Here is a 12,500-nt window from a genome sequence, read left to right as displayed (position 1 = left end):
TGAATACTTTGCTAATACCGTGTGAATACTTTGCTAACACTGTGTGAATACTGTGTGAATACTTTGCTAACACTGTGTGAATACTTTGCTAACACTGTGTGAATACTGTGTGAATACTGTGGTAACACTGCGTGAATACTTTGCTAATACTGTGTGAATACTGTGTGAATACTTTGTGAATACTTTGCTAGCACTGTGTGAATACTGTGTGAATACTTTGCTAATACCGTGTGAATACTTTGCTAACACTGTGTGAATACTGTGTGAATACTTTGCTAATACTGTGTGAATACTGTGCTAACTGTGTGAATACTGTGCTAACACTGTGTGAATACTGTGTGAATACTGTGCTAACACTATGTGAATACTGTGCTAACACTGTGCTAACACTGTGTGAATACTGTGTGAATACTTTGCTAACACTGTGTGAATACTTTGTAAATACTTTGCTAACACTGTGTGAATACTGTGTGAATACTTTGCTAATACTGTGTGAATACTGTGCTAACACTGTGTGAATACTGTGCTAACACTGTGTGAATACTGTGTGAATACTGTGCTAACACTATGTGAATACTGTGCTAACACTGTGCTAACACTGTGTGAATACTGTGTGAATACTGTGCTAACACTGTGTGAATACTGTGTAAATACTGTGCTAATACTGTGTGAATACTGTGTGAATACTTTGCTAATACCATGTGAATACTTTGCTAACACTGTGTGAATACTGTGTGAATACTTTGTGAATACTTTGCTAGCACTGTGTGAATACTGTGTGAATACTTTGCTAATACCTTGTGAATACTGTGCTAACACTGTGTGAATACTGTGTGAATACTTTGCTAACACTGTGTGAATACTGTGTGAATACTTTGTGAATACTTTGCTAGCACTGTGTGAATACTGTGTGAATACTTTGCTAATACCGTGTGAATACTTTGCTAACACTGTGTGAATACTGTGTGAATACTTTGCTAACACTGTGTGAATACTTTGCTAACACTGTGTGAATACTGTGTGAATACTGTGGTAACACTGCGTGAATACTTTGCTAATACTGTGTGAATACTGTGTGAATACTTTGTGAATACTTTGCTAGCACTGTGTGAATACTGTGTGAATACTTTGCTAATACCGTGTGAATACTTTGCTAACACTGTGTGAATACTTTGTAAATACTTTGCTAACACTGTGTGAATACTGTGTGAATACTTTGCTAATACTGTGTGAATACTGTGCTAACACTGCGTGAATACTGTGTGAATACTTTGCTAATACTGTGTGAATACTGTGTGAATACTGTGGTAACACTGCGTGAATACTGTGTGAATACTTTGCTAATACTGTGTGAATACTGTGTGAATACTTTGTGAATACTTTGCTAGCACTGTGTGAATACTGTGTGAATACTTTGCTAATACAGTGTGAATACTTTGCTAACACTGTGTGAATACTTTGTGAATACTTTGCTAACACTGTGTGAATACTGTGTGAATACTTTGCTAATACTGTGTGAATACTGTGCTAACACTGCGTGAATACTGTGTGAATACTTTGCTAACACTGTGTGAATACTGTGTGAAAACTTTGCTAATACTGTGTGAATACTGTGTGAATACTGTGTGAATACTTTCCTAATACTGTGCTAAAACTGCGTGAATACTGTATGAATACTGTGTGAATACTTTGCTAATACTGTGCTAAAACTGCGTGAATACTGTGTAAAAACTTTGCTTCTACTGTGTGAATACTGCGTGAATACTTTGATAGCACTGTGTGAATACTATGTGAATTCTTTGCTAATATCATGTGAATATTATGCTAATAGCAGTGAAAGACCATCAAGTCCTCTTTCGCTGTCCGGAACTCTATCAAAATCACTGACTAACAGTTTCGTATATTTTTGTCCATTATTATATATTAAATTATTCCCAATTGTCAATTCTCTTCTCTTCCTGGAGTGTCTGTTTATAGTTAGGTTTCTATCCAATCAGATTTCAGCAGTCACATCAGGTGATGTCAAAATATGCATAAAGCTTTCACAATCAGGACCACATAGCTTCAAATCCATAACAATGAACGCGGTTGCTTTAACCAATCAGATTATGATTTGGCCACTCCTCCGGAGCCATCTAGAAGGCGTCCAGTCATGTCAGCATTTTCACGTCCTTTGGTCAATTATTCAGAGCTCGCAACCATCATCTGAAGCAAACTGCACAAGCTCAACTCTATTCATGTGGATTTAATAGCTGTTTGTCATTCCACATCGGCTGAGAAAAATCGATTTGGTTGCAGATACACTTACAAGGATGTTTACAAGACGGACTTTTCAAGAAAAACTGGACATCGTGAGGAAAGGTCGGCCAAAACAGTTCGGAACAGTTGTTACGTTTTTTCATGAAATGTTTATAGTTTTATTGTAGAATTTGCACAAAAACACATTTGCCATAATTTCAAATCCCCAGGGAAACCGTAATGCACTGAGAAAATGCACAAAACAAATTGTGATTTCATGAGGTTAACACAGACGCTCCTGTTAGGAACGATGTATGGGGGCGGTGCAGTTGTGGCTACAGTGAAAGGAGACGTGTTGTATTTTGTTCATTGGGTTTCTTGCTTTAGAAACGACATGAACGGCCTGCCACTGGTAAATTCTGTGCTAACGCTGTGACTGTTAGCGTACAAAGCTATTTGTGCAGATGTGACTACGCGAGCCTGTATGAGGCTAGCTCCAACAGCTTGCTGCCATGGAAACATTCCAACATGCCTCCATATGCTGAATTACAGCTCTAACCTGAAGCTTTAAACGTTTAAAGCGTCGAGTTTGACACGGTATGCATTCTGAGATGCTTTTCTGCTCAGCGTGGTGGTGAAGATTAGCTATCTGAGGTTTTTAACCAAATCTGTGTGCAAAAGACTGAAGAATTAATCGATCACAATGAACTAGGATCACGATTTTTCAGATATCTGACACGTTTTATAATACTTTACCCCCCCCCCCAGCCCCCCCCCCCCCCCCCCCACACACACACACACACACACACACACACTATCACACAGCTATACACTCCCTCACTAGCAGCTGCTTTCTTTGTGACCTACAGGAACTTATAGAGGGACCTGAATCTATTATATGGACCTGAAGAAAGCCCTGGTATAGAAGAGAAGAATGTGTTTCAGTTACAAGCAAGATGAAGGAGCCAGAGGAACTTCAACACCGGGGCTTTTCTACTCGAGCAGACCAGCACAAACCAGCCTGGACCAGCATGAAATTCTTTCAGGCTGAATGGAGCTATTTTTCGCTCCGTCTTTCTGAAGTAAATGAACGTCGGCCACGGGTCCTTCTCTCCTGCTTTACTTCTAAGACTCTCCTCATTGGTAGGAAAAAAAAAAAGGATTTCAGGATGTCCGTAAAATCAGTTTAACGTTATTCGTGCCTATTATGTTTAGAACAGAAGCTAATCCGTCGCAGCTGCTTAAAACTAAACGCTCTTTTCTGAAGCCATTCAAAGAAGTGATAATATTAAAAATTCTTTACTCATGAATAAATGTTGGGGATTCATGCGAACATCCTTAAACATTCCATAAATTTTTACTTATTTAAAAAAATTGATCAATCAATCTATCAACAATTAAAAAATCGTATAGGTGTGACCATAGTATTGTGGCCAAATCTTATATTATAGGGGTGGAATCTTATATTTTACGTGCCGTATTTTCGCAGTGCGCTGTTATGAAACGAGGATCATACCATTTTAGTTATATGGGGGATGGTCAATGTTTGATTTCACATAGAACTATCGTTTTTTTCCCCCCCAATAAGTTAATATACGGCCTATTATATTAATGCTGTAAATAAAAATATTTTTAACATGCTTGAATAAATTCAAACACGTGACCGAAAAGAGCATCTTGTCCGTAGTGATTTAAATATTTAACAATGTCTGAAAGATTCACATTAATTCTGTTTGTTTTTTGCAGCACCGATATTGCGCTGCACTTAGAGGCAATCGCACAGGCAATTAACTGATTTAATTTGATTTGCCCACATGTGAAATTCAAATCTAGTCTGCAGTGTAGTTTTCCTGCAGTTGTTTATTACATTTTTTTTTAAGGTTTATTGATCCAAAATGTTTACTTTTTTTTTTTTTTTACATGTTTACATTTTCTTCTATATCCTTGTGTGACGTTCTGTAAATCCCAGTTTTAAAAAAATGTTATGAGAAATCTTTTTATTTAATATTTTTTTATGAATATTTAACCAGATTGCCTTTCATTTCAACTTTAATAATATAAAAAGGCATAGTCAGCTTCGTCAGTTGTGGTCATGTTATTAGAAAGTTGTTTGCTGTGTGTGAAATAAAATAAAAGTGTCTCAAACATTTGACTACCTGGTGTCGTACCCCGTATACTGTATATATATATATATATATATATATATATATATATATATATATATATATATATATATATATATATATATATATATACACAGTACAGACCAAAAGTTTGGACACACCTTCTCATTTAAAGAGTTTTCTTTATTTTCATGACTATGAAAATTGTAGAGTCACACTGAAGGCATCAAGGGCTATTTGACCAAGAAGGAGAGTGATGGGGTGCTGCGCCAGATGACCTGGCCTCCACAGTCACCGGACCTGAACCCAATCGAGATGGTTTAGGGGTGAGCTGGACCGCAGAGTGAAGGCAAAAGGGCCAACAAGTGCCAAGCATCTCTCGGGGAACTCCTTCAAGACTGTTGGAAGACCATTTCAGGTGACTACCTCTTGAAGCTCATCAAGAGAATGTCAAGAGTGTGCAAAGCAGTAATCAAAGCAAAAGGTGGCTACTTTGAAGAACCTAGAATATGACATTTTTCAGTTGTTTCACACTTTTTTGTTATGTATATAATTCCATATATAATTCCACATATTTTAATTCATAGTTTTGATGCCTTCAGTGTGAATCTACAATTTTCATAGTCATAAAAATAAAGAAAACTCTTTGAATGAGAAGGTGTGTCCAAACTTTTGGTCTGTACTGTGTATATATATATATATATATATATATATATATATATAAATTGAACTAAAGTAAATAAAGTCCCAGTAAACAGGTTTAACTTGTGATTTGTGTGTGAAGATTCTGTGGAATATGAATGAACTGAAAGCCGAAAGCGAGGCAAATTCCAACGGTTAACTCTGAAGACAATCGCCCGATTGTATAAATAAAAAGAAAAACTTCTGGAATATTTGTGTTGGAATGGAATAAAAACAAAACGAGTCGATCCCCTTAACGGATTTCACAATGTCTGGCATGAACATGAACAGATCTAATTTTTTTCCCTCTTTCTGGCACATTGTTCGGATATTTTCGTTGACAAACTTCATTACTGCTCCAGGGTTCGATCCTGAGCTCGGATTACTGTCTGTGTGGATTTTTTTGCATGTTCTCCTTCGCTTCTGAGGTTCTCCGGTTTCCTTCGTCCTCATAAAAACATCCTGCTAAGTGAACTGGCTACACAAAATTTTCCCTAGGGGGGTGTACGTGTGTAAAAGTGTGTGTGAGAGTGTGTACATTTGCGTGACTGTGTATATTTTCAAAGTGTGTCAGAGTGAATGCATATCTGTGTGAGTCTAATTTAATCACATTTGTAAGTAATTGTGTGTATGTGTGATTCTGTATGAAAGTGTGTAAGTTGTGTGTGAATGTGTGCGAGTGAGTAAGTGTGTGAATGTGTATGTACATGAGTGTGTGTGTATGTATATTAATGTGTGTGTAAATATGAATGTAAGTGCATGTATGTGTATGTATGAGTGTGTGTGTGTATGTATGTGTATATATATATATGTGTGTGTGTGTGTGTGTGTGTGTGTGTGTGTGTGTGTGTGTGTGTGTGTGTGATATGACATAGCCCCTGTTTGCTTCTATTATAACCTCTTCCTTGAGGTGAGGAGGCCCGCGGTGATGTTCACATTCATCGGAAAGGTGTTCAATAGGGTTCGAGCTCTTCTACCAAATCCAACCCATGGACAAGAACCACATATGGCTGCAGAAGTCGGATGTCCAAATACTTTTGGCGATACATTGTAAAAGAACGAGGCCTTTTTCTTTTAGACAATTCCGGCTCTATGAGCAGAATAACGCGCTCCTGATGATGTCAAAAAGAGAGCAATCGGTGGAGTTGTCTGGGTGGGAGGGGCATGCTGGGTCTCCCCCGAGTTTCACCACCTCGCTTGCCGAGTCTGTTCGGAGGATTATGTATATTATTAGCTTCATCCTCTGAGTACGCCTCCCTTTAATAAAACAACGCTTTCAACGCTGCGCTAGCGTTTATTTCCGCTCTGTTTCATCTGAGGCAGTAAGAGCAATTCATCTGCAATAAAACAAAATGGTTCAAAAAACTTTTGTGTGTGTGTGTGTGTGTGTGTGTGTGTGTGTGTGTGTGTGTGTGTGTATTATGGGCTTTCAATTTGTATTTTCATAAGCAGGTGGTCTCATTTATCAGGACGAGCACCGCTAAGAGAAGCACGCTGACAAACGCAGTGCTCTGGATGAATAATAAAGCCACGCGGCTATAGAACATATTACTGCGGTATTTGTTGTATAGACTCTTTCGGAAAAGTCACGTGAAGTGTTGGAGCAGTCAGCGGCCTGGACATAGCAGTCTGTGGGAACACACCGATCCGTCTGTCTTTATTTATATAACACTTAGCAGGGATGGCAAGAATCTTCGCTGCATCGGCATAGAAGTTAACGCTCTAAGTATATACCAATAATTTGTGTCGTATTATGACGTATGACAACACTATGCATGGCGTGTCCTGAGAGTCACATAGAATAGAGATTTACATGGCAGAGGTAGAGCTGCACCTTCCTGGAGACACAACAGGGAAAAAAACTTCTGGTTTAATTTTTCTTCTGCTTTTTTCTTTTCTTGGTTTTTTTTCCTACTACAAAATGCAGAAGTCTGAAGGCACTTCAGTAAACTGAGGTTTGTGAATCGAAATCGAATCGCACTGCTCCGTAATAGAGATGAAACGTATCGTATTGCATCGCTAGCTGCTTCGTACGTATCTTTAGTGTGTTCAGTGTATCGTTGGCTATGCATCAAGATGCAAATTATTGCATTACACGCCAGCCTGTAATGGAGATGCACATCCCTAATACATATAATATAGTATCGTTCACCACACACGCTTCACACACTCGTTTTTGTGCGTGCGTGTGTGTGTGTGTGTGTGTACAAGCAAAGGAATGTGCAGGAGGGGAGTTACCCAGCGGGGGAAGGGGGGGGGGGTATGGGGGGGGTTGATGGAGCGAAAGCTTTAAGAGCGTAATTCCAGTTTCCACTGTCACTCTCTAAATGAGGGTGTGTGTGTGTGTGTGTGTGTGTGTGTGTGTGTGTGTGTGTGTGTGTGTGTTCCCTAGGGCTGACTTGGCTGTCAGACAACAATGTCTCTCCATCAAATTCTCCTGACCACAACACACACTAACCCAAATTACGCACCAACCCACAACACAACACGAATGGGCGAGAGAGGAAACACACACACACACACACACACACACACACATACATACACAGAAATGTTCTGAATAGATCACACACAGGTCTATGTGTGACAGACAGGGCATTCATATTTGGGAGTGCAACATGTGGATGTGCGTGTGCATGTGTGTGTGTGTGTGTGTGTGTGTGTGTGTGTGTGTGTGTGTGTGTGTATAAAACTCACAGTCTCTCCAGCTCCTTCAAGTCCTGAAATGCTCCTCGTTCAATTACACTGATCTTGTTCTCCATCAGGTGTCTGGGAAAAACACACACATAGTTATTAACTATAAAAATGCAACCCTAATCCTCAAATCCTAATCCTAATCCCTTTACCATTAATCTTAGCCTCTTAAACCTTACACCCCTACGTCCATCGCCAAAGTCTAACCCCTTAAACTCTACACCCCTACGCCCATCGCTAAAGTCTAACTCCTTAAACCCTACATCCCTATGCCCATCACCAAAGTCTAAACCCTTAAACCCTACACCCCTACGCCCATCGCTAAAGTCTAACTCCTTAAACCCTACACCCCTACGCCCATTGCTAAAGTCTAACTCCTTAAACCCTACACCCCTACGCCCATCGCTAAGGTCTAAACCCTTAAACCCTACGCCCATCGCTAAAGTCTATCCCCTTAAACCCTACACCCCTACGCCCATCGCTAAAGTCCAACTCCTTAAACCCTACACCCCTACGCCCATCACCAAAGTCTAAACCCTTAAACCCTACACCCCTACGTCCATCGCTAAGGTCTAAACCCTTAAACCCTACGCCCATCGCTAAAGTCTAACCCCTTAAACTCTACACCCCTACGCCCATCGCTAAAGTCTTACCCCTTAAACCCTACACCCCTACGCCCATCGCCAAAGTCTAACCCTTAAACCCTACACCCCTGCACCCATTGCCAAAGTCTAACTCCTTAAACCCTACACCCCTAAGCCCATCGCTAAAGTCTAACCCCTTAAACCCTACACCCCTACGCCCATCGCTAAAGTCTAACCCCCTTAAAGCCTACACCCCTACGCCCATCGCTTAAGTTTAACCCCTTAAACCCTACACCCCTATGCCCATCGCCAAAGTCTAACCCTTAAACCCTACACCCCTGCGCCCATTGCCAAAGTCTAACTCCTTAAACCCTACACCCCTACGCCCATCGCTAAAGTCTAACGCCTTTAACCCTACACCCCTACGCCCATCGCTAAAGTCTAACCCCCTTAAACCCTACACCCCTACGCCCATCGCTTAAGTCTAACCCCTTAAACCCTACACCCCTACGCCCATCACCAAAGTCTAACCCTTAAACCCTACACCCCTGCGCCCATTGCCAAAGTCTAACTCCTTAAACCCTACACCCCTGCGCCCATCACCAAAGTCTAACCCCTTAAACCCTACACCCCTGCGCCCATCACCAAAGTCTAACCCCCTTAAACCCTAAACCCCTACGCCCATCGCTTAAGTTTAACCCCTTGAACCCTACACCCCTACGCCCATCACCAAAGTCTAACCCCTTAAACCCTACACCCCTGCGCTCATCGCTAAAGTCTAACCCCTTAAACCCTACACCCCTACGCCCATCTCTAAAGTCTAAACACTTAAACCCTACAACCCTTCCTTAATACTAACCCTACCCTAAAACTAAACCTACCTTAATATTAACCCTAACATAATTCTAACCCTACCTCAATACCAACCCTTCCTTAACCTCCCTTTAAACCCAACCCCACCTTAAAACTAAGCGCACCTTAATACTAACCCTACCTTAAAAATAAACCTAACCTTACCTTAAACTAACTCTACCTTAACACTAACCCTGCCTTCATACTAACCCTACATTAAAGCAAACCCTACATTAACCCTACCGTAATACCAACCCTACATTAACCTTACCTTAATACTAACCTTACCTTAATACTAACCCAAACTTAGCACTAAACCTACCTTAATGCTAACCCAAACTTCATACTAACTTTACTTTAATACTAACCCTACCTTAATACTAAACCTACCTTAATACCAACCCCACCTTAATACTAACCCTACCTTAATACTAACCCTACCTTAATACCAACCCTAACTTAATACTAACCCCACCTTAACCAGAACTTAATACTAACCCTACATTACCACAAACCCTAATGCCTTAGTGCTGAGTTTTACCCCTAAACCCTAAACCCCTAACCCAAACCCTAATAGCCTAAAATAAACCCCACTGAACCCATACATTAGCCCTAAACCTCTAACACTTACACTCGTCCTAATCCCTTAATCTCCTTCTATATCCTCTGTACCTCCATAACCCTAAACCCTTAAGCCCTGTGCTTAAACCCTTACCTGTAAATGCCTAAATCTTTCACCTTTAACCCTGAACCCTAGATTTATAAGTTTAACCCATTAACCCCAAACCTTTAAACCCTTAACCATAATCCCTAAACCTTTCACCCCAAATCCCGAAGCGCTCGCTGCTTAACCTCTGGTAACATGAGAACACTGCACATGAACCTGCACGTCATGAAGTGTGTGTGTGTGTGTGTGTGTGTGTGTGTGTGTGTGTGTGTGTGTGTGTGTGGTCATGTAGCTCACAGTTACAGTGCAGTTATTTCAGCACTCTGAAAGCGAGCCAAGCCGGCCTGGTTTACCATCGCTACCCACACACACACACACACACACACACACACACACACACACACACACACACACACACACAATAATATCACACACACACACACACACACACACAATAATATAGTGAGTGGCTTTGAGCATCAGTGCGAGTTTCTTTAATGGAGGAATGAATTGACAGCTCAACATTCTCATTCATAAGAGAGAGAGAGAGAAAGAGAGAGAGAGAGAGAGAGAGAGAGAGAGAGAGAGAGAGAGAGAGAGAGAGAGAGAGAGAATGAAAGAAAGAAAGAAAGAAAGAAAGACAGAAGGGAAGAGAGTGAGACAGGATTAAATGGGTGCTTTGTGAAACTCTAATCCAGCACTAGGTGGGTAAACTTGTTCTTACATGATCACACTGTACACCTCTGTCTGAGACACACACACACACACTTACACACTTACACACACACACACACACACACACACACACACACACACACACACTTACACACTTACACACTTACACACACACACACACACACACACACACACACACACACACTCACACACACAGGTCACATTCCAATAATAGATGCTTTTACATATAAGGGTGTAAGTGAGGACCATGGACACAATCACAGACAAATTTTATGTGTCTTTATGTCTCTCTCTTTTCCATCTCTCTCCATCTCTTTCTCTTTTTTCCTTCCTCTCTCCTTCTGTCTTGCATGTACTTTGTCATTTTTTCCCCTCAAGTTTTTATTTCCTTCTCTCTTATTCTGTCTTTCTTACATGCTGTCTCTCTTTTTCCTTCATTCTTTTCTTTTTGTATATTTCCCTCACTTTCTGTTTGTCTCTTCTTTCTATCTGTTTCTTTTCTTGCTGTGTTTTTTTATTCTCTTGATCTTTTTTATATATCTCTTTCAACCTGTCTTCTCTCTCTATCTCTCTTTTTTCATTCTTGCTCATTCTGTCTTTCTTACATGCTATCTCTCTTTTTCCTTAATTCTTTTCTTTTTGTATATTTCTCTGACTTTCTATTTGTCTCTTCTTTTTTTTTGCTGTCTTATTAAATTCTCTATATCTTTGATTTTATATATTTTTTTTAACCTGTCTTTTCTCTCTCTCTCTCTCTCTCTCTCTCTCTCTCTCTCTCTCTCTCTCTCTCTCTCTCTCTCTCTTCTCTCTGGTTTCTCTGTCTTTCTCTTACATTTTTGTCCTTTTTTGCATTCTCATTTTAATTATTATTTTTTTATCTCTGGATTCCTGGTCATTCTTTTCTTTTTTGTCAGCTTTCCTGTGTCTTTGTTGTTTCTGTGTTTTTCTATTTCTCTCTCTCTATCATTCTGTCTTACATTTACTTTCTTTTCTTCTCTTGCATTTTTGTTGTTTTTGCATTCTTTACCACCTTTTCTGTCTTATTCTGTTTCTAATTTTTCTTTAGTCAGTCTTTTTTTCTTCTGTCAGTTTTTCTGTTTTTTTTTTCTGTTTATCTCTTCATTCTTTCTGTCTTTCTCTATTTCTCTCTTTCTCTCTCTCTCATTCTGTCTTACATTTACTTTCTTTCACTCTTTTTCTTCTTTCTTTCCCTCTCTCTCGTCTTATTCTTTTTAGTCTCTCCATTCCTTTAGTCTTCTTTTTTGTCAGTCTTTCTGGTTCTCTTCTTTCTTTCTGCATTTTTCTTGCTGTCTTTCTTCTTCTGTTTATCTGTCTCGTTGTTTTTTGTGTCTCTTTCACCTCGTCTTCCTCTTTCTTTATATCCCTCTATCTTCCTCTCTTATTCTGTCTTACATTTACTGTAAGTCACTTTTTCTTTTCCCTTTCCTTTCTTCTCATTTTTGTCGTTCATTTTTTTTTTTTACTTATTCTGTGTTTTCGTTCATTGTCAGTCTTCTTTTCTGACTTTGTCTTTTCTGTCTTGCTGTGTCTTTCTTATCTTGTGCTGTCTTTCTTCTGCCTGCTTCAGCTTGTCTTCTCTCTCTTTCTGTCTTATATTTATTTTCTGTCATTCACTTTCTTTTCTCTCTTTTTGTCCTTCTTGCATTTTGTCTCACTTTTTTAATTCTGTTTCTCAATTCCTGGTCACTCGTCTCTTTTTTTGTCAGTCTTTCTGTTTTTCTGTGTCTTCGTTCTGTATTTTTTTGTCTTATTCTGTCCCTCCCTTTTTCTTTTTTCTCTATCTCTCTGTTTCTGTTTGTCTATTCTGTGTTTCTGTTCCTTTCTTGCTGTCTTTCATCTTGTATTTATCTGTCCCTCATTGTCTGCTTTTGTCACCTTGTCTTTTCTTTCTCTTTTAATCTGTCCTCCTCTATATTATTGTCTCTGTCTTTTTATGTCTGTCCT

At 39.7% G+C, this 12,500-nt stretch overlaps 2 protein-coding genes across 7 annotated transcripts in view; one reads left to right on the top strand and one right to left on the bottom strand.

Moving 5' to 3' along the window:
- The window catches only part of ncapg (non-SMC condensin I complex, subunit G), a 100,413-nt gene that overhangs the window by 12,574 nt on the left and 75,339 nt on the right, over positions 1-12,500 (top strand). The gene's annotated exons all lie outside the window — the stretch shown is intronic.
- Positions 1-12,500, bottom strand: part of slit2 (slit homolog 2) — an 86,795-nt gene that overhangs the window by 69,978 nt on the left and 4,317 nt on the right. For all 6 annotated transcript variants that reach the window (XM_083532297.1, XM_083532293.1, XM_083532295.1 and 3 more), the window contains exon 3: positions 7,740-7,811. In XM_083532297.1, coding sequence (XP_083388423.1) covers positions 7,740-7,811 — 72 coding nt within the window. The remainder of the gene's footprint in view (positions 1-7,739; positions 7,812-12,500) is intronic.

The sequence above is a fragment of the Silurus aristotelis genome (genome assembly GCF_946808225.1).
Source record: "Silurus aristotelis genome assembly, chromosome: 27".
NCBI classification, from domain to species: Eukaryota; Metazoa; Chordata; class Actinopteri; order Siluriformes; family Siluridae; genus Silurus; species Silurus aristotelis.
The sequence above is the reverse complement of the archived record's forward strand: the minus strand, read 5'-3'. Positions and strand labels throughout refer to the sequence as shown.